The sequence below is a fragment of the Penicillium samsonianum genome (assembly GCF_028829775.1).
Source record: "Penicillium samsonianum strain IBT 33392 chromosome Unknown utg000006l_segment0_segment0, whole genome shotgun sequence".
Taxonomy (NCBI): Eukaryota; Fungi; Ascomycota; class Eurotiomycetes; order Eurotiales; family Aspergillaceae; genus Penicillium; species Penicillium samsonianum.
In genome coordinates this window covers 1,984,182-2,006,968 of record NW_026643264.1, presented here as the reverse complement: position 1 = coordinate 2,006,968, position 22,787 = coordinate 1,984,182, and the positions used below count along the sequence as shown (strand labels likewise).

The 22,787-nt window shown below is 45.0% G+C and overlaps 5 protein-coding genes across 5 annotated transcripts; 2 read left to right on the top strand and 3 right to left on the bottom strand.

Moving 5' to 3' along the window:
- Nucleotides 1-2,145: 2,145 nt before the first annotated feature.
- Nucleotides 2,146-3,802, bottom strand: N7471_010772 (RPD3/Clr6 family histone deacetylase; the record flags this gene model as incomplete). Its single annotated transcript, XM_057283491.1, has 4 exons — nucleotides 2,146-2,613; nucleotides 2,661-3,202; nucleotides 3,265-3,565; nucleotides 3,620-3,802. 4 exons carry the CDS (start codon nucleotides 3,800-3,802, stop codon nucleotides 2,146-2,148), a joined length of 1,494 nt encoding a protein of 497 aa, XP_057132470.1.
- Nucleotides 3,803-10,451: 6,649 nt separating this feature from the next.
- On the bottom strand, nucleotides 10,452-11,213 carry N7471_010771 (uncharacterized protein; the record flags this gene model as incomplete). The annotated part of the gene is made up of 1 exon (XM_057283490.1): nucleotides 10,452-11,213. The coding sequence occupies one exon, from the start codon at nucleotides 11,211-11,213 to the stop codon at nucleotides 10,452-10,454; it is 762 nt and encodes a 253-aa protein (XP_057132469.1).
- A 6,557-nt stretch (nucleotides 11,214-17,770) lies between these two features.
- On the bottom strand, nucleotides 17,771-18,109 carry N7471_010770 (HAT dimerization; the record flags this gene model as incomplete). Its single annotated transcript, XM_057283489.1, has 1 exon — nucleotides 17,771-18,109. The coding sequence occupies one exon, from the start codon at nucleotides 18,107-18,109 to the stop codon at nucleotides 17,771-17,773; it is 339 nt and encodes a 112-aa protein (XP_057132468.1).
- Nucleotides 18,110-18,574: 465 nt separating this feature from the next.
- On the top strand, nucleotides 18,575-20,359 carry N7471_010769 (uncharacterized protein; the record flags this gene model as incomplete). Its single annotated transcript, XM_057283488.1, has 1 exon — nucleotides 18,575-20,359. The coding sequence occupies one exon, from the start codon at nucleotides 18,575-18,577 to the stop codon at nucleotides 20,357-20,359; it is 1,785 nt and encodes a 594-aa protein (XP_057132467.1).
- A 305-nt stretch (nucleotides 20,360-20,664) lies between these two features.
- N7471_010768 (uncharacterized protein) lies at nucleotides 20,665-21,498 on the top strand (the record flags this gene model as incomplete). Its single annotated transcript, XM_057283487.1, has 2 exons — nucleotides 20,665-20,741; nucleotides 20,796-21,498. The coding sequence occupies 2 exons, from the start codon at nucleotides 20,665-20,667 to the stop codon at nucleotides 21,496-21,498; spliced, it is 780 nt and encodes a 259-aa protein (XP_057132466.1).
- Nucleotides 21,499-22,787: the final 1,289 nt, after the last annotated feature.

The window sequence follows — 22,787 nt, the reverse complement described above, 5'->3', positions numbered from 1 at the left end:
TGACACTGCTTTACCGCGACCCACGAGTAAAGACACATCCTCAACTTTGTGACCGTCGACAGATCACACACATGTGAACTCGGCTCAGGTCCTTCTGGATCTTACAACGACAATTAAATGAGCCATCTTGTCCTTATGTTTTGGCTACGGGACTGCCTGGAATCTACTGTTAAAGCTACCTAGGGGTGGTTTTCGATGAGGCTGTGATCTAGAAATGAATGTCGGGAGGATCCTCGTTCGAGCAACCGGCATTGATCATCGCATCTCCGTCATAACAGTACTCCTATTGTAATTGAAGTCAGTGGATACACATGCAAACTGCATGAACACGTAATGGAATAATGATTTTCCGCGGGGATTCACGGCGACATTGGGTCACGTGTTGCCAGGATATTGCAAATAAATCAGAAAACAGGTTCGTGACTTTATATAGTCTGGCGGCTACCAAATGCTTTTGGCTCGCAATCGATACTGAAGATGCTTCTGGAAAAAGCGGTGGTCAGCTAAGACAAACCTGCGGATTTCCGTCGGCAGCCGAACCGCAAGTTCAGCAATTATGCAAATTATACAATGCCAGCGCGCACTTGGACAGGGGCCTGGTTCCTATTAGATTTGCGCACGTACGCTCAAAGCAGATGCCATCCCAGAGGCCGACCTAATGCCAGCGCCGGAGGTCAGCGATTAGCTCATTGATCAGATCGAACAGGCGTTCACGGAGAACAAATAGATTGACGCAGTTGATAGAGACCAATCCGTGGCGTTGACGGACCTAGTGGGTTCTCTTATCTCCGATGGCATCAACCCAGAGCACCTTGTTGACTGCATGAAACCCCCTGACTTCGAATCGCTAGATCGCTAGATCCTACAGAGAAAGACGCCTACATGATTTGGGATGCAATGGCTTCCGTGGCACGTATTAGCTAGTTGATTGTACGAAAACAACTCACGCTATTCGCACCGAGGCTGTCCGCACTGAGCGTGACTGATTGCTACATCAGCCACTGCAGGCTTACATGGATGCTGATAGCATTGAGGGGGGGTATACAGTCCCGTAGCAGCAAAATTTGATGCTTTTCACCCGTACCTAGGTTACGCATGGATGGGCCAGCATGAATTACCGGTTCTTAAAAGCCAGCTTGTTGCATGGCATAAGCTCTAGATGAGGATGTACCCCGAGTCTAATTTACCTTGGTTTAAGCAATGACTTAAGAGGGTCTACCGACGCTTACTTATGAATCGCAAGTAAATTGAGAACCAAACAGAAGCATACCGCAAATCAATTTCAACTTGCACCATTTGATTCAGGTTCTCTCGGGTTTTGCGTCAAGTTCGTCAATCATCGCATCAACGTCAAGAGGGCTACGAAAGCACGCTTGTTGTACTACAGCGGTGCTCGGTCGGGGTGAGACGGATTGGCGTATAACGGACAGCTACCCACCAGAGTTATCAAAAATGACTAACAAGGCTCGATTTGTGGTGGTTTACAAAGCTTTAGAGCTTGATCCTACGGCGGAGCACATGATCCAGTGGCAAACGGATCAACAAATGACAGACCAATGACATATGGAGTCTGCTTGATTCGCCACGCATAATGACTTTTACAGTTCCCTACAGCTATCATGGATTGAAGATAGCACTTTCAATGTTCCCATTCGCCTACAGTATGCAGGCGTAGTCCTCTAATGCTCGTGACTCTAATACGGAAATCAGTGTGGTTAGCAACGGCCACTCCCTGGTCGCCGCTGTTCTCGGTCACCCAGCCAGTCCTAGTCCTAGTCGAGTGTAGAGGATCAATAAGGAATTGCACATGACACGAAGAATGAAAAGATGCTGACACATATCCGCACTATCTAAGCACCTGCGGGCATTCATTTAGCCATTAACTGGCCCGGCAATGCAGCGACACTGAATCGGCTAATCCTACATATTAGAAGCTAATTTGGTAAGAGATAACGCATGAACCGGAGAATCGAAAAGAAATTGTGCTTTTCCTGCTTGTGGCTCATGTGCCAACTCTGAAAGATTACGCCGGAACAAGAAGGGTCGGGACGCTATCAATGATACCTGAGAACATCGCTGGCCTTCTTGCCCTTCTAAACAGTATTTGCAGGCGCCTGCGGCGATTCTATATTCGTCAACAGTGTGTCAAGCGCGGACGAGATCCATGTCCGTATCACCCGCAGACGAAGTATCCTGCATCGACGCCCGAACGATGTCTAGCCTAGACTCCGGCTCGACGTTTCGGTAACTGAGTCGATTACGTCGACGTATAGTGCCTGACTGGCGGCGAATACCATTGGCTAACTCTTCTTCTTCGTCTCCACTGTCACTAAGCTCGCCGGCCTTTTCCATGCATTTATCGAATCGTCGTTGAGTAAATCGCTTGTCTTTGTTTTCGTCCTCGTCAAGGTCATCCATAAAGTCATCGGCCTCGTCATCCATGCCATCCAAAATGGGATTCCGTGGTATACCTGTCATCTGTACCGAAGGAGCAAAGGTCGTGTGCTTGAGATTTTCCATGGCCTTGTTACAAACCTTGGCAAGATATTCTTTGGTGTTGGCGTTGTCCATGTTGGAAGGACGGACATCGAGTTCATAGTCAGGAGCAAAGTACTAAGCCCCGTTAGCTTCATATCCTTATCAAGAAGAGATTGTCTTACCTCATAGTAGTCATTGTAAGGTAGATCCGATCCAAGGCTCTCTCCAACGAGAATGCCGGTCTCATAAGCCCAGGCCCGAGCAACGTTGCGCATGGTGTAGCCGCCACCGCCAAGTATCAAGGTCGGTAGATCAAAGCTTTTGATAAAGTTGACGCAATTGGCGTGTCCACGCATACTCAAGTTAAAACAACCCAAACGGTCACCAGACAAGCTGTCACCACCGCACTGCAGAACCACAGCTTCCGGCCGGTACCAATCCATTACACCCTGGATAACGGGCTCAAAGATGCTCTTGTATGAGACGTCATTGATGCCATCACGCAGAGGCAAATTGACTGCATAGTGTTTGCCCTGCCCTACACCGATGTCACGAAGCTCACCGGTGCCGGGGAAGTACTCGCCGTACTTGTGGAATGAAACAGTCATGACACGATCGGTCGTGTAAAAGGCCTCTTCGACACCATCGCCGTGGTGAACATCAATATCGACATAAAGGACTCGTTGCTTGAAGCGTAGAAGCTCAATGATTGCGAGGACAATGTCTGGAAAGTTTTAGTTCAAGAGACAGGACATGCGATGACATTGCTACGGGTAAGGAACCTACCATTCACGTAACAAAAGCCACTCGCTTCACTTTTCTTGGCGTGGTGCAGACCACCAGCCCAGTTGACAGCGACGTCACATTTGTTGCGATTCAGTCGTGCTGCGCCTTCCATGCTGCCTCCAGCACTAATTCCGCAGAACTCGAATAGGCCGTCAAAGACTGGACAGTCGTCACCCACGTTGTATCGGCTCTGTTCTTTCGAGAAGCGATCCATATTGTCTGGTGTAACCTTGGACAAGAAATCAATGTACTCGTCCGTATGGAACTGAGTCATCTCATATTTTGAAGCAGGCTTTGCACGCTGATAAGTCGTACGTCAGCCAATGGCAAAGCGAGAGAAGAAAAGAACTCTCACATATATCTCCATTTTTTTGTAGAGGCCATAGTTCATAACTAAGCTATGCGTCATGCGTATGCGGTGGGGTTTCATAGGGTGGCCCGAGACATAGGCGTAGTTGCCCACATCGGAGTCGTAAAAATAGGCAACTTTCTTGTTCTTAGACCCGAGAAGCTGGTCAGAAATTGGCTCCGCGGCCATGTCACGAGATTACTGAGGGGTAATGAGTACGGTGAGAAGTAGTTTCATGGTACATGAAATTTGGAGAAAGGGGGATGGAGATAGAAATATGCGGTACGCGGTCAGGGGAATTGAAGGCGCAATCCAGAAATACTCTCAGAAATGTAAAAACAGCAGAAGACCCATATCACTAAGTTTCGCAGACTGAAGGCAGGCAACAGGACATATCATGAAAGGGAGCCACTCTGTCCTAGCTGAGGCCTCGAAATTTCGAGACTTGGAGAGAATCGTCGCGTGGGAAGGAGTCGAAATCGACGAAAAAGCACACCGCCTTAGCCGAGCCAAGCTCTTGTTCATACATATGAGTTGATTAATCCCCAGGTCGCGCGATAAAATGTGATGTAATGCTCACTGGGTACATTCATTCCGATATCATGGAAGGATGTACCAATTCGTTCAATAGTCTCTCAGTGATACTGTGCGTCTGTAATGTTTCAAGTGGAAAGGCTGCGACTTAGTCAGCAGAAAGCCCGTCGCCGCATCACATTGCATAGACCGCAAGTAGACCTCAAAATGGTGCGGTTCTGGTTCCAAGGTCTGGAACCGCGCACCAGAACCTCCGGTTCTGCGGTTCTAAGATATAATAACCGCACCGCACCGCGGTTCTACGCGGTTCTGACGCGGTTCGAACCTCATGGAGCCGCGATTGCATAATGTTGCCAAGTTTTTCCTTTTTCGGATGGATAAATTGATGACTCACCTTAATTTTTCTTTGTTGTTAAAAACTGTTTTGGCCAATACATGGCTGAGTGTTGCAATGGAGCAGCATTCCTGACGAGATTTGATGAAATTTGGTTTTATATAGAAATTCCCGCATTGAAACTTGTAGTTTCCCCTACATTTTGTAAATTTCAGGCTCTTAGTGGTTGATTCTGGTCGGAGTAGCCTTTGATGTAATGTGCGGAGTGAGAAATATATATTTTGATCTGACTACTATACCGCTATCTAGCGAGTCTTTTTTTCAGTTTACCTCCGCGGTCGCAAGTTAGAAGCTCTCTTGATAGCTTACTCCCTTGAGACTACCTTCTATTCTTTTTCTACTTTTTACTACTAAAATTCTCTATATCCGCTACAGAAATGTGGTACCAACTGAGAGAAAAGGAATCTAACGAAAAGTCGGAGAATTGAGTCATTATGTTAGGCGAACGGAGGTGCCTGATATGGTTATGCGGTTCCTGCGGTGCTTTTTGCAGGTAGCTGAGGTTCTTTGTGCGATCCTACGCGGTTCCATAAGGTTTGGCGCGGTCCGAACCTCACGGAACCTCAATATAGTGGGGCTGACTACCCAATCACAACATGGATTGGAAATGGGTACATCCGTAGTTAGCTTTTTCTAGTTTACGCTGGTGCTAGATTCCCCTGGAACTCATTTAGTTCTCTTATGTATAACGTGGAAACTTCCTGTAGACCTATTCTACACATTCTCCCTTTCTAATATGTGCTATATACGAAAATATGTCATAGAGCCAGAACTCTCAGTTTTCTGACAACTATCCTTCATCGATTTTCGAGGACAATCCTGTTGATAACCTCACGTTTCTTTCATCTGATAATTTACAGCCTTTCAACCTTGCTACTTTATATGGGCAGCACACGCCGGGTTCTACGCCTAGCCTTGGGTTCGCCCGGCCAGCGCTTCCGCCCCCCATCCCCGAGACACTCGAGCACGTCGGTCCTCGAAAGAAGAAGACCTACCTCCTCTGGACAGAGTATGGAAGTCAGACGAAACGGAATATCTTCGACAGTAAGCACCAGGCAGAATGTTGGGAGCATTTTCACCAGGTAGCTACTATTGAAGATGGATCTCCGAAGGTTATGTGTAAAACATGTGATCATATCCTTAGCTATCCTGCAGACCGTCACCGTGGGACATCCTCTATGAATAAGCACTATTCACAAGGGGTAAATTGTCGGAAGTTGGGGCCCTCGTTCGCAGGATATCAGAAGGCTAATACATAATGGGGTACGTTGAACTATGTATGCCTCCTGTTTCTCTCAATATTTACTAAGATAATTTCATCTGCTCAGGCTAAGCCAGCCCCTCAAAAAAGGACCTTCACCCAGCAAGATTGGTTAGAGAGGATAATCGCTTTCATGACTGCTTCCCGATTACCATTCCAGCTTGTTGAGCATCCACAATTTCGCGCCCTTATTGAAATGGCCTGGCTTGCTCCATCCTTTCCGGAAATACCATCTGCATATATGGTCCGCCATCAACTTCAAGAATTAGTTCAAGAGAGACAACATACTCTTCTTCGGACGCTTCCTATGGATGCTAAGCTTTCCATTGCACTAGATTGCTGGACTTCGCCATTTCGGCAGGCCTTTATGGCAGTGACAGCCTACTTCCTCGATAAGGATTGGAACTATCGTGAGATATTACTTGGCTTTGAACCGCTGCATGGGGCGCATACAGGATTCTATCTCAGCACAGTTCTGCTGGAATTACTTCAAAAACATCGGATTGAAGACCGCGTCTTGACGGTTACCACAGATAATGCGTCTAATAACTCAACGTTGATGGATAGCATCCGGGGGACACTCCAGTCACTTGAGCTACCCAATCATATGCCAATCATTCGTATGCCATGCATTGCACATGTCATTCAACTCAGCCTAAAAGAGCTGCTCGGGCAGATGGAAGCAAATCCAAGAAACGAAAGGGAAGAAATGGAATGGTCTAAAAGAGATGATGGGACGCGCCGAGAGAACCGCGGGATCGTGCAGACCCTCTCCAAGGTAAGACTATATGCTTTCTAACATTACCACGACTAACTGTTTACTAGATTCGACGACTTGCGATCTTCGTCAACAAAAGCCCTCAACGCCGAGAGAATTTCTTAGACCTTCAGACCAAGGAGCCAAAGCTTGTTCCAATACAAGATGTCCGGACACGTTGGAATTCAACTTACTTGATGCTACGGCGTGCGAAACGCCTACAGTCTGTTCTCAACGACTTCTGCTCGCAATATGACAACCGGGAGCTACAACCAAGCCACGATGAATGGCGACAGATTGACTATCTTCTTTCAATCACACAGCCATTCTTTACCTTCACTACATCCCTTTCCAAGACCAAGGAAATCACCATCCACAGTGTCTTCGCAATCTACAACACCCTCTTCTCTCATTTAGAGAAGTCTAGAGCTCAACTTGCACGAAAGATGGTTGACTGGAAGAAAGTGATGCTATCTGCCATTCACGCGGCGAGGTCGAAGCTCTCATAGTACTATAAGCTGACCAGTGAGATTGATAGTGATCTCTATGCGATTGGTACAATCTTGGCGCCACAAAATAAGTTGGAGTTCTTTTCTGGCAAGGACTGGGAGCCATACTGGCGTGTTCGATACCGCAAGAGCTTAGAGAATTGCCTGGTGCCCTACCAGCAGCGCTATTCAGAGACGCAGTCCATATCGAGTAGCCAAACCTTGATAGGAGGAATATCTGATGTTGATATCCTCGTGACCTCGACCGCATCTCTCCGGCCGCAGAATAACGCCCATGACGAGCTTTCGCGGTATCTCGGAAGTAGTAAGTCATTTCATCTAGCCTTTTGTCTCAAACCTCTCTTGCTGATCGTTATAGGTACCCAACTAGTGAATCCACGGATATACTGGAAGGAACATCAGCATGAATTTCCCATACTCGCAAGCCTAGCACGCGACGTTCTCACAACCCCTGCTAGCGGTTCTGGCGTTGAGCGGTTATTCAACTCTGCCCGTGATATTTGTCACTACCGTCGAGGCTCGCTGAAATCCAAAACAATCCAGGATCTTATGTTGTTTATGTGTACAACAAAGTTTGACATGGAATCTGAACAACTTTCTCTGATGGATGATTATCTCACCACCCAAGAGACGCAAGCAGCAAGGGAGGAAAAGGATGCTCGGAAGGCAGAGTGTGAATTTGATCTCATCAGTGACAGCGAGGATGAGTCTTCAGCAGCCATATCTCAAACCGTCCAGCTGGTGAGTGAGCATGCGCTTGGTAAAAGACCAAGGGCAGAAAGCATCACAGAAGCCCAAGAGCATGTGATTGACCTAGATAAAGAAAATGAAGTTCCCCTGCCTGACAACATCCATATATATGGAGAGAGCAGCACTCAGAGGCGTTCATCAGGACGGCTTCCAAAGCGTTCAAGGCGAGATGAAGATTTTGTGTATGAAAAGCCATAGAGTTAGTAGAATTTAGAATGATAATCTTTTTTGATTTGACCTTTCATAATATACCTTCCATCTAAGCTTTCATCTGACCTTTGAGCTAATCCGTAAGCGAAATACTGAAAAATACAGTCAAAACTTGCACAAGTTATGCATGTCATGGGATTCCTTGGGTTTGTCCTGTTTGTGGAACCTCCGGTTCGAACCGCACCTCCGCGGTTCGGATCCAAAAATATTAGAACTGCCCCGCGGTTCCATGGTCTAGCACCAATAACCGCACCTCCGAGGTGCGGTGCGGTTCAGAACCGCGGTTCTCGAGGTTCCATTACGAGGACGAGTCGTCCTAGAGGCCCGAAATATGTGAAAAGGCTATTGCGAGACTGCATTAGTTCATGTTCGCTAACTCAGTCTACTTCGATCACTACAGTAGAGTTCGAAAACAGTTTACACCTCAGGCACACACACTTTGTTTCTTGGCTCACACCCGAATCCGACTGAGTCTTTATTCGGATAAACGGTACGATAATCTCCACTCACAGGAAAAATTATTTTACAAGATGGCCAAGTAAGGATAAGCCCCGATTCTATTACGGCCCGAGAAACAAAGCGTCAGTGCCCCAGAAGTAAAATGTTTTCGAATTCTACTGCATCTCGCCTTCTACATTATTATGTTAAGATGTACCCTTTTTAAATTACTAGACAGCACCACATATTTGAGCCAGGCTTTGGTCTCATAGACGGGATCGAATTCTCGTGCGTATAGGCTCTCAAATTTGTCAGATACAGACCGAAGAAGCCAGAATTGAAGAGTGAAATATTGATGCAGCCAGAGAGCATAGATGCATTATTAAGTGCCCCGATACAACGTAGGGCTCGTCACTTTGACTCAGGACTTGAATAGATCCATGGGAGTATATCCACCCTCCGATGCCATTGACCAAAGCCATTAAGACATAAGCTCCCGTCAGTAGAGATATGTTTGAGAAAACAGCGTTGTAGAGTGAGATGCTGCATAGAGCTAAAGCTCCAAACATTCCAATAACCAAAACTCGTTGTCTCTTTTTTTTGGCCAGGTCACCAGATAAATGACACAGACCAGCCCGGCAAGTGTTGCTCCCAGGACATTGAAATTGCTGTTTCCACTATCAGTAGTCTCTAAAAGCACCATCGATATGGATGTCCCCCATATGTACAGAATAATTCCAATACAGTCCACCAAGAAGTAGAAGACAGGACCTGCTTTCTCGAGTCGAGCTCGTAGTGGCAAAAAGCAGAAGTCCTAAAACAAAAGAGATTGGCTAAAACAGAAACCAAAGCTGTGATCGCATTGCTTGTGGATGAAGAATGCCGGCATATATAGTTAATAAAACAGAGCAGGATGCCACTTCCACATAAATGAAGTTTTAGATCGACAGAGCCGTTGGTATGGAGGGGCTCATACTTTAATGAACGTCGTAATTTTGAAAAACAATGGCCGGGCTTCATGTCGAAGAATCGACTGCTCTTGATTAACTTTTGGCAACCTAGACAGATGACAAGGTTTTTCGAAGTAGACGGAGCGGACGGAACGTCTTTAAACCTGTCGTAAAAAGGGGCAAAGAAACTATGTCCCCGGGAGACAACATCATTCAAAAATATTGAAATTCTTCAAATTGGACACTATTTTCAAGGAAATTACGAATCTATTTTTACTCGGAATCGTGTTAGTCATTAAATAGCACCACGTACTGACACCTTACTTCTACTTGCATGCTGTTCTTCTATTTACAGCCGGAATATGCTCTATTAATAGCTTAACGTGATATTATGGGATTTCAATCCTATCTTGCTATTAAAATTTGTACAATAATGCATATCTGAAAGAGCTTTATACACTTAACAAGAGAGCACAGAGTGAGGATCTACGAGAGATAGACCAAGATCTGTAAAATTGTATTTGCGTGTAGAAGAAAGAACCTAAACTACGGAAGATCTGGGGATATGCACACAAGATGGCTCACATGACCATCTAACAACACTGTACAGTAAGTTAATGCGGTGCGTACCAGAAATTCTGCTTCCTTCGCAAATTATTTTGTAAAATCACGTGGCGATTTCTGTTCTAGGTTGTTGGATCTCATTTGACCTGACAAGGCGAGTCTCTCTTGAGTAAGCGAATGAGAAATGCATGTTAGCTAAAACCTATTTGAGGAAAATCCTCGATCGGGAAGTTTATCACGTAAGCTAAATACGGCTTGGCAATCACGAATCATGGCTCGTAGGTAGCTAGAAGGAGCGAACAACACCATTCTAGGATGCAATTGAGGATTCCTCATTTAAATTGAAATTCTGGAATAACTTCTACTTCATGTGCTGGAGCTTTAGGAGTTAAAGGTTAAGTAAATGGTACATACAAGTTTGTCTCCCTTAATATATTGATAAAGGTACCTTTGGACCTCGTTTGTAGACTGTCAAAACGTAGTTGTGGTTGTACTTGCTTTCGCCTTTTTGGTTTCTTCACGCATAGCTTCTATCCAACTCTGAACATTGTCTAACGCAACACCTGGCGCATGTCGGTGCTGCAGAAGATATGACATTATCTGAGCAGGGCTGAACTCCCCTTCCGGCACTGTACGAGCGAACTCAATGGCCTGCCTTTCAGATGAAGGGTCGACTTTTGCTTGAGGTGTGCTCTCAGAAGACGGCGCTATCGGCTGATCAAAGATAAAACGATGGAGTTGCGTCGCGACATCCCTGTCAGCAAGCTGAAATTCGATCTTCTTATCAACCCGGCCAGGTCGGATAAGCGCTGGGTCTAGCTTCTTGATATGATTCGTGGTCATGATGACAACTCTCTCTTCCTGTGCGGCAACGCCGTCTAGTACGTTCAAAAGCCCGGAAAGAGTTACTCCATTCTTTTCTGCATGCGATTTGGAATCACTGTTGGGGCCATCTGCTCCAAGCTCCCGAGAATAAACCGAACAAACAGCATCGATGTCTTCTAGTAAAACCACACAATTGTCTGGGAGCTGTTCAAACAGGGTCTTAAGCGATTGATCGTCTACACTGGGGATGCTAACGGCATATATGTCCATGCCCAGCTCGCCGGCAATTGAGAGACTAAAGCTAGATTTCCCTGTTCCAGGTGGTCCGTGCAAGAGATATCCACGTCGATAGGGAAGACGGCGCTGAGAATACCAATTTCTCGTCTGTGGCTCGAGAAAGTCTTTCATGTCTTTGATAAGGGGGCTCTTTTCACTGTCCTTCAGAATGACAGTTGACAATGGCCTAATATCCTTTGCCTTCTCTTTCCTCCACTGGGAGCTGCAGTGGCCAAATATGGTAATTTTGTTTTCAATATGGTTTAGGTATTCATCCTGACACTCTTTCAAAAGGGCTTTCAAGATATTTGAGGATCTTCCCAAGCAAGTGACCGAGATATTCTCGTATTTGGAGTAACCAGTACCCTCTTCGTTGATCTTGCATAGAAGCGGTTGTTTTTTAAACCAGATGAAAAAACCTGCGTTGTAAGGCAAAAATTGAAGGGGGCTTCTTGACTGCCCTGGATCTATCTCCATAGTTTCTTCGGGTGGTATTAACCTTCGCAATGAAGGATCTAGCAGCATCTTCGAGCCCTCTAGATGCGATCCAAGATGTTAACATATCATGGGTTTCACTCGAGGAATGAATATGGACCGTTGAGGCTGCTACAGGTTAGTGTACAGCGACACAATCGCATTTGCGAACTTACTAAAGTAGTTTTGTAGCCATGAAGTCATGTTAACGGCATACGGCCTCATCACGGCGAGGCTGCCGATGAGGTACACGAGTTAAGTAAGGCTTTTTCCTTTAACATTTAAGAGTCGATGTAAAAGTCTAGCCATCTTCGTAAAACCCGGAATGAAGGCATGAATGATATTTAGGTAACCAAGAAGAGACTTTGTACCGGTAGATGGTTTCATTTTATACGTAGTTGGTAATGATATGAGAACGCCGAGAGGGTTTCACGTCTGATGGGGACAAAAACTTAACCCCGAGGCTTTATGTAGGTAGAAATGGTAGGCCGATGCTCAAAAATCGACCATCCTCTGAGAGCTCCACCTACAGACCAGGTCCCGTAGCCTTAATTAGAGCAAGCTAATAAAAATTTGTATCAGCCGCAGGCTCACGCTTTCAGGACCTCCAATCTGGATACTGATTTTGATTTGATGGTTTTCTCTGGTTCCGCAAGAGTTTTGAAAGGGGAGTCAGATTATGAACATTAACCAATACTGTCGGCGCTTGTTTGCTTAAAGCCTTACTAATGTCTAATTAGGTATTTCTACAATGTTTATTACATTATTCTAATCTAATCATAATCTTGCTATGTGACATCTTGGCCGATTTTTAGACATTCTAATTTATTTATTACATAGCGGATAAAGTTTTAGCGTCCTGTATATTACTACAACTGAGTGCTCCATGTTTCGTCCATAATTAAACCATGTTGCCAACTTTTCAAGATAAACCCCTGCCTCTGTTACCATCCCAGAAATCTTGGAAAGCACAAAATTCACTAGAGCGTCTACCGTTAATACAGTAATAAGAGCCTTTACGTGAAGTTGTTATAACCTAGTTCCGGCCAGAACTTCGGGAGCCGAATATTGAACCTAAGATGAATCGGCCTCGCATCTATTTCTGTGCAGTCACTGTTTCTTCGCCACATGATCCACTCATAAAGTTCATATCCAAATTGGTTTCGCTCTTCTAGCCTGCTGATGTACATGCGATTTACCCTAAAATTAAACACGAAGCTGGCTAAGTTTAGTACCGCCACCACATTCATAGTTAGTTCGTACTAAAATTAGAGCCTTTGTCCCAGATTTCTTAATTGTATTAAAACCAAAGGAGTGACCCTTAATATGCCATCTCTATCTTTGTAGACTAATATTCATGTTAGAGATGAAAGAAATCATTGAATATGAACCCCTACGCCAGGCTGCCTGGTTTTCTTTTCCACCGCCGCTATCGTAAAAAATGATAGGAGCCTCGTTCACTCTCTTTTTAACCAGATCAGAGCTAAGAAAACCATTCCTACTCATCAACAAGCCCACTGGCCAAATGACTATGACAGGTTAGAAGCCGGTTTTAAGTCAATCGAGTCCGTACTTGGTTTAGACGGCGACTCTAGCAGTAATATGCCGAAGGTACAAAGTGCCCTCCAAGAAACATGTACCAAGCTCGTGCTTATGTGAGTATGCATAATCTACTCCGTTTAAGTTTCGTAGGCTTAGTTTTTCATTAAGTGCGACCAACTGAATAAACTCCAATTGAATAAACCCATAAAGAAAGATTCCAATCAATCACATAATACCAACGGAGGTGTCCAAGTCAAGCCCTCCACCCAATTTCGATCCTTTCGATCTGTGCCAGCTGCCAGATCTCGAGGGGCATCCTGGAATTGATTGTTAGCTATGGAAAGAGTTGGTAAAAATGTGAGCCCTTTGCAGTTAGAAAGCGGAAGCTACTGTGGCCTATTCCACACTCTTGGGAAGATAGAGTCGGAGACATAAAATAACTGTTTGAGTCGCTGTGGCGGATTTGTTGTGGCGAGAGTATTGCTGGAAAATGTTTGAGCACTGTCGAAGCATAGACTAGCTTTACAGTATCTGGCCTCTGAAAATTGGACCCCTGTTTTGGAAATGTTGCTCAACAAAGCAAATATCTTACATGACTGAATTCATCAAATTTAATTTCCTGTACGAAGTAAATAGCCGAGGAACCCATTATTATCCATCATTTTCCGAGTATCACTAAGCTCGTGTAGGGCCATGCCAGGTGCAGTTCCTTTTTGCAATCCTCTTTACTTAGCCAAGGAGAAAGGAACCGCCAGAGCCTATCAGAGGGTGTTCTTTGTTGACATATAGGCCTAAAGGTTTGAGAGTACTTGCTGCTTGTTTGCAAGAAGTTCGCGGCTACATGCAATCTACCGAGTACCTGACGAAAAAGACGTAAATAAGCAAATGTAGATGTAACATGTTTGAAATTTCTTGATATGAAACCTAGTGTTCAATAAAAATATGCTTTCAACCATCGGAAGATGTGGTTTCCAGTGGTGATTATTAAACGAATTGATTTACATAAACTTATACGAAGATGTGCAAACAACTAATTTGAAGCCTGATGGCTTGACGCCTTTGAAGTAGGTATCTAGCCCGGACATTATACCTAGTGTGCTCATGTCGGTGCAAAGTATGTTGATTTTGGGCAATTAGTCGAAAATTTGTGGGCTTCTTAACGGACGTGGGATTGCCAGTCGTTTTGTTTTTTTTATTGTTTCGGTTGATGATTGTGTCGGATTCTAGGGCATTTTGTCAAATTGACGAATTAAAAAGAGGAGGTAATGAGGGATCATATTGTTTCAATTTTTTAATCCCGTAGACTTAACTTGAGTGTGGTTGGTAGTGGAAGCCATTTTGGGCCAGTTGAGGCGGGGTGACACCATGAAGCACTTGCCCTTGGAACGACAGAGCTCTGGCAGTGATGGTGGAATAGGCGGTGGAGATGAACAATTTCTCCTGGACGGTACGTTGTGGGATAGGTCGACCGGGTGGAGCGGCGGGGTTCGCGGATTTAGAGGAGGGACATGGAAGGCGAAGTTGGGCGCTGCTGTACCAGGGCAAGGTATTACAATTCTGTAATTATACCATTACCTACTATGGTTAATCAGAATACAAGTGAGTTTCTTCGAATTTCTGAGCGCATGTATGAAAATATCTCGTACGAAAACACTGTTTGATAACGGTGATCTATGAGGGTGATTCAGCAGAATTATACAGCTAAATTAGGAAAGGTCGCGGGCGAGGGCAGGCTCTTACCTGCCCTCCGCCCGCCCTCTAGATGTTTTTGGCGAGGCCTATTTACAACCACATACACGGGCGCCACCAAAGTGTAGTGGCTGTGGAAAAATAGGGCATAAAATCAATAGATGTTCAGCTAGATAGATGATTTTAGTGTATTTAATTTAATGGAGTTTTGGTTGAGATATATGCATTTGAAATTAGTAGGTTGGATTGGCTGATCCACTCGCATGTGAAATACGTTTAACTAGTTGTCGGCCATTGTGACTAAACTGTAGTGATACATTAGCGCATTCCTTCTTAGCCCCATCCGTGGGATGAAATTCCAATTTTGAACATAATACATTTAAATTTATATTCCTCTAAGTAATATTATCTTTTTCTTAATCTGGAAGGTATATTTTCAGTTGACTTATTTTCAAGCGAAACAAAATTTGCTGCCGCTTCGATACAAAATATATAGATATTCCTTCGGTAAATATCTTGTACAAAGCCTCTTCGACGCGGTACACTAGATGAAGGATAGACGAAAGAAAAAGGAATCGATGTGTTTTAATTAAGGCGTAGTGATATCATACGTAGTCACTGATCTAGGCTAGGGACGCATAGTACTAAGGATGAGTTCACTTTTTGGGTTTGCGCGAACAGCTTTCACGAGTACGTGGGCTATTAGTAAACATGATGTTAGTTAGGATTATTTGATTTAGGAACTGACATCTTTATTTTCACAATCAATGCCTGTGTCCACAAGTAACTGCACATCAATCGAGGAAATCAATTAGAGGAAGTCATTTCGGGAAAACCAGATAGGAAAATCAAAAATAAAACAAGAAGGGCGTACTGAAACCACGCCGCCTTACATCCGGACTTGGCGCTAGTAAATGCTTCGCTCAGAACATAGTCAACTGGACGACAGCTCTTATTTTCTCGGCCCCACTCCAATGGCCGTCTCAGCATGATAGCGCTCACGTCGGTCATGCTTCTTGTTTTTCGATGGCGCCCTCTCTAGGAAGAGAAACCGTGATATTCCCCGTCATGTGAATATTCACAGCCTTAGATGTCGCCGAAATTGAGACTGATGGGGGTGTGGAGGAACCTGCCGGTAAGATATTGATATTGACTGTTAGAGATGGCGGGTGAGGATTTTCATTCTCGCGGAAGGCTAAGATTTGAAGCAAATGACAAATTTCTTTTATTGATTCCGCGCTGCAGTCCGCTGCTTCTGCCATATCCGCTATAGTCAGTCTTTTGCTGACTACCATATCATAGATCATTCGCAGTTTCCATGGAGGTAGGATAGGTAGTGATCTTCTGTTTCGAGACGCTGCAGATACTTGGCTCCGGTGTGGCATTTTACCGGACTCGAATAGCGCATTTAACCCTAGAGGGATTGGTAGAGAGGTAAGAGATGAGGGAACTTCGATTTTTGTAGAGCCAAGACCTCCCTATAATTTATGGGCGATTGGGTCGACTTTATATCTCTTTAGTACAAAGCCGGTCTTTGTTTTTCTTTTAACGTAAATTCCACAAGCGAGCTGCGCACCCAAAACGTCTATGATTTCGCACTTAGTTAATTCAACCACCCACCATGCCACCAATACGCTCTCGATCTTCTCAAAATTCCATAGAGAAGAATGTAGGGTTTAATTAGCTGTCTACTGAGATTACTCTACCTAATCCGATGGCGAATCGGTTACTCGTGCATTCTAGGTAACTTATGCCTCTATCTAGTCCATAAACAATAAATGTAAATGTACATTAACTACTCCAGCCGTAAAAACGTACTAATTGTCATGTAAAATCTTTGCAAATCTACGTCCATCATGTTCATGCTTGTAATTCTTGTCTTTTATTTTATGACGGAAATCAAGGTATAGCGAGCGTATTAGTAAAATTCACAATGGTAAGGTTCTCTAACGTGCATCCCTCCGCAACCGCTTCCCGCCCTCACCGCTCGATGTGAGGATGCTTTGGAAGACGCGCAGTGAAAATCCAACATAATACCTAGAAATGCTCTCAAGAAATGGTAAATGAATAATCGATATTTGTGCTATATATTCCTTCCAATTTGATCGAAAATTACTGCCAGGTTTGAGTATATTTCATCGTGGGAACCCTCCCCCTCGACACCAAGGTTTCCATGCCGAGAGCTTGTCGCCATATTTGGATCTGGCGGATCAAGCAAGGTATCTCCGAAAAAGCAGTAATGTACTGTCTGTCACAGTACATTGATTGTAATATTACGTCATATCTGACTCATGAAATATACCGGTATAAGTACCGACGCGCACACGATGAACGCGGATTTACAGAGATTTTTATATGATGATATGTACATGTAACCACTGAAGCAGCTTCTCTATGCTTCCTTTCCTTGGAAGCTGGAGTAGGAAGTAGCATGAGGGGTCTACAACGTATGTGTGACATGTTTGCGATCCAATGGAGTTTCGAGGTCAAGTTTCGCCGTTGTCACAGCCCCGTTTATCCGACTTAGTTTCGATAGTAACTTTTTTGTAGCAAAGAGCAGATGGCCAAATGAATGTCTGTTGAGTTTGACGAACTGACTACCCAAGATGGTGGATAATTCTCGGTCGTTGAGGGAAGTACCTCTGCAATATTACGGCACGGTTACTCCGCTCGTTACGGTATACGTACGTTTAGCAGGAGATCTTGCAAGATCGCCAGATCTACAGAACAATTCTGGATGGTAATATTGCTATACTATGACGATGACTCATATATGGCAATACAATCATTACGATAACGATAGCCAACTGGTATTGTGGAGGCGTTAACTCAACGAGAGCGACCTCGTGACTTGCATTATTTATGCAATTTGGCTCTGTATTTTAAGTAATTTGATAAAATGTTGATAACACTGGCATATAATAGATTTTTTATACTATGTATAGGAGTATGATTGCAGTCATTAATTCATATATATAATCATATTAATACAATACAAATTGAGCATCATTAGGTTTACCACGCTTCCTTGCTTCTCTTAATCCAGGGCGCTTTTGAGTGCCACTCTCATCTCCACAAAGAGGAAGAGGGGGACTACTCTCATCTTCACTGTCAACTGACTCACTTCGTTGTCGCTCCCGCCCACTCACCACTATAGAAGGACGAGAAAGTTGACTCGCCTTTACAAACTCCTCCTCGAAAAGTCCGACAGGATCGTCATCATTATCATTATCATCAGAATCCTCACCATCGCTGATTGCTTCAGGCACCTCCGTAATAAGCTCAGCCTCTCTCTGTTCGTCTACTTCTTGTATAGAATCCATTGGAATATCCTCCTCGGGTAGTTCTTTAAGTTCAATATCAAACTAGGCTTTACACCGAAACATCATACAGTCTGTGTGTGTGTGTGTAATTCATTTACGCTGACCTCTCGTCGAAGTTGGATCCCAGGTCACGTGATGTATATAGATCTATAGGAGTGGCTGCCTGTTAGGCAGACACTCCACTAGGCAGCAGGGAGATGAGCTGCTGCAACTACAAATAGCTGGATCTCCTCATATAGATGAAGAATATCACACTTGTACCTTAATCCAGGGTTTCAACTAAAAGCGAGGGGTCAGGGTAAATGATATCATCCATCCATCCATCCATACTGTAACGGGCTTCGTACCGTATCGAACGCGTCTAATTTTAGAGCCTCGAGTCATGTGCCTGTCAGGGTTAGAGCCATCGCCCACCTTCTGGGAGAACTTGGCTTTTCCGTTACACAACCACAAACGCTAGATTATATGACTGAGTATAACGACCCAGCGGCAAGCGTACTCGCCCTAGCCAAAGATTCTGGGCTGACTAAAAACTATTTTGCCCTATCAAAATCTACTGGTGTTCCAAGCTCCACGCTACGCGACCGTGACCGTGGTAGAGTTTCCAAGAAGGAGCGTGCTGCGGAGCAACAATATCTCACCCCACAGGAGGAAAAGTCAATGGTAGATCATGCTCTACGTTTATCGAAAAATGGATATCCCCTACCGATCAAGTTCTTACGAGCCTTGGCGTGGGAGATCGCGCGCCGTCGCTCGTCGCCCGTCTCCATCCCTCTTGACGACGACCTCCGACTTCCAGGGAAGAAATGGCCCCAAGCCTTCTACAAACGCCACCCTGAAGTCAAATCGAAGACATTGAAAGCGATCGACTGGAAAAGACACGATCATAGTATATACGATAAAGTGCAGGAATGGTTTCGTATCATCAAGCCGGAGCTTGATCTTGCTGAGGTGCTTGCAGAGAATGTCTATAACATGGATGAAACTGGCGTGCTTCTGAGTGTTCTAGGCTCCATCAAAGTATTAGTAGGTCGAGGCGACCTGAGCAAATACCGAGGTGCTGGAGTAAAACGGACTATGGTCACTGCAGTTGAATGCATCTCTGCCGACGGTAGGTCCCTGAAACCCCTTATCATATGGCCTGCCTCCACCCACCGTAGTAACTGGACCACTTTCCCCACTCCTGGGTGGCATTTTGCCTGCTCGAAAAATGGATATACGGATAGCACCATCAATCTGTACTGGATCCAGCACGTATTCGATCCGCAGACCAAGGCGCGCGCTGGCGATCGGCCACGTCTTTTGATCAGTGATGGGTTCGCAGCACATGAGTCACTTGAAGTTCTAAAATTCTGTTTTGAGAATAACATTATCCTGTGCCGACTTCCGTCGCATACTTCGCATAAGCTTCAACCGTGTGACGTGGGTGTGTTCAGTGCACTTAAAACGGCCTACCGAGAACAAGTCGACTTACTATATAGTGGTGGAGCGAATGCCGTGCGTTTGGAGCATTTTGGTTCTCTGTATGACCGAGCACGGAAGGCGGCGATGACATCCCGTAATATTATCGCTGGCTGGTCCAAAAGTGGTTTGTTCCCGTGGAACCCAGATCGGGTGCTTAGAGATATCCAACCACCCCCAGGAGGTGATTGCCGTCCCCAGGTAGAAACTGTCCAGTCGGCCAACCATGCCGTGGAAGTCGAGCAGTTACAAACTCCTATCACGGCTGAAGGCCTCAAGCTTTTATGTCGTCAGGTGGACAAAGAGACTCGTGGATGGGATGATGATTCTAAGAATCTCGTCAAGTGTCTCGCCCATGCAACAGAAAAGGCATTTGCGGACCGTGTCCTTCTACATACCGAGAATGGGCGACTGTTGATACAAAACAATGAGAAACGAAGTCGAACATCTCAACCAGCAAGGAAAGTAGGTAATGCGAAGGTCATGAGTTATGAGGATATAATCGAGGCTCAGAATAAACGAGACATGAAAAAGACTGGCCAGACACATCGAAATAACCTCGCTTGCGAGTTTCGAGCCCAAGGGTTGGGCCCAAAGTTGGGCTTTGCGGAAGTCTGGACTCCAGACCCCCCCCCCCCCCCCCCCCCAGGTGACGAAGCCATAGCAAATGAGAGCCAAGAGCTTCTCGAGAGTCTAGCTGTCGTTAGCACTCAACTACTAATGCTTTACTGCGCTCTTCTACCCCATATTCCCACTGCGAGTTTCAGCGGACGTTCCCCTGAGTTTTAGCGGGTGCTAGTACGTTTCGGGTCTAGTGGTCCCGCCTTTAACTACTAGGGTTTGCGAGTTACAGCGTGACTCGTCGGCGATTAGTTTAAGGTGATTGGCTACTATCTGGCGGTCCCGGTTCATTTCACTTTTCTTTGGAGCGGGGTAACTGGGCATTCCCTTCTACACAGAACCGAACGACTAATTTTTATTTTTTCAAGTCAAACTTGTGCCCCATCTCTAATGAAATTCTATCTTGAAAGACTTCCTTTGAAAGTTCTTTTTCATATATCAAGTTTCTCGCTGAACCACCTTCGTTCCCCCCTATGGCTGAGAATCTGGCCTGCTTGCTTAAAGACATGGCCCCAGTATCCGATGCAGACGCCGAAGAATTCGCGAGGTCGTAAGTAGGTTGCTTTCTCTGGGATTGGCCTTGTCTTAATCATAAGTTGTTTAGCTTCCTCCCGGACTATCATGGACCTTGCGTCAGAATTGTAATCAACTCTAGTGATCGAGAATACACAGTTTCAAAAACACTACTCTGTAAAGAATCGGCATATTTCGCAGCTATGTTTGAAAGCGGGTTCTCAGAGGGTGAGACTCAATCAGCAATTCTAGAAGCAGTCGATGGTGTTGTCTCAGTGCAAAGTTTTGAGGGACTTCTACAATGGCTTTACCTGGGTAGAGTTACCTTTGATTCTTTAAACCCTGAAGATCGGGTATCAGCTATCATCGAGTTTACGAGGCTTGCGGACATGTGCAGCATTACTGGGATGGAGTCTCAAATGGCTCAGAACCTCAAGGACATTTTTGTTGCCAATCCACCTCCTGATTTTCTCATAGCACTCAATACCTGTGTCAATACCAACACACGTGATATCACCTCTCAGCACATTGCTTCAGCAGCTAATTTGCCTGCCGAGCACCCAGTTCGTTGCATGTTAGCTACGGCCTCGGTTGAGGGGTTCCTTCGAAACGAGAACTACAAATTTGCCGAGGAGACTCAGAACTATCCTACTTTTGGGGCGGATCTCCTCCGAGAAGTACGGGTAGTACTAAGAGGTCTCAAAATCGCTCACCACCATGTCACTGTTGAGGATCCTATAAGTGGAAGGGATATATTTATCAATAATGTGATCAATGAATGCGGCTTTTGTTAACCCTTACTGTCGGAACATAATGTCAGAAAGTACCTTTGGGTTTCGTTTCGCTCTGATTGTGTTACTATTCAATTTAGTTCGGGATGCTCTCAACACCATTTCAAGCTTTTGCCCTTCCATTTCTCCCAATTGCAACTCTCGCACTTTTCTACTATTCCAATGTACCTCTCGTCTAGAAGAATACCGTCGTCGATCATCCATTGCGCGCTCTCTGCGGAGTCGAACCAAATGCCCAGCGTAGCAAATGTTCCCAGCACTTTATCTCGTTTCTTTAGCCAAGCGATATCTTCGATTCGGAACCCACGCTCTTTGAGGTCATTTTCTTCGGTCTTTCATAGACAAGAATATGTGAATGGTAAAAGCAATAAACCGACAAATAAATGCTGAACTTGATTAATACCAGTGATTACGGGGCTCGGTGTCTGACTTTCTCTTACTTTTATTTTATTACTTTTATTTACTAATAATAACTGCCTGAAGGTGTTTAGGGCCAAATCAACGTCTTCCTCCGTATCCATTGATACCTCCCGATTATTGATTGTCACTCCACACTTAAGTTTCGGCTCCGGCCACACAATTCTGAGGCATCTACTCAATGAAATCCTCAAACACGGACGCATCAGTTGAGCCTCGGAACATCTGATAGAGAACAATTCCATTTCGAGCATATATAGGTAGCATACCATACCACCTAGTTATATAATGAGATTTGCCCTAGCACCGTGGTTTTTAATTAGCGCAATGTTGATCAACAACTGATGTCAAGCACGCTGCCATTACTCTTTCTGCAGTCGTTTAGCTGTCTTGCTATTCACAATGGAAACGGACGGGAAGGATTCCGCTCGAATTGGTCATTCGTTCTTCTGGGTTGAATTCGTCAGTGGGAGAGAACAGTGCAAAGTCCCAGAGAAAAACCACCATCTCGTCCAGATATAAAGCAGGCTTTCCAATCAGATGGTCGCACAAAGCCTCCAGTATGACTGGAGTGATACTGCGGGGTCGTCCGCCTTTAATTGGTGATGGAAAAATTGCGACTTTGGTTGGTGCCAAGGTGACATCTCGAGGAATACGTGTATTCGGTAACAAGGCAAAAGAGTATGGTTTGAAAGCTCCAACCAGAATGCATTTAAGGCAATTCTGACTTTTTAGGATATGATGTGGGAGCTTACAATTTCTGCAAGAAAAGGAAAGTCAAGTGCAGTTCTAGAATATCAGGAGAATATCCATGTCTGCGATGCTTGCCACCAGACAACTTGTCTAGGACGGTCTAACTGAAATCAAGGCCCGGA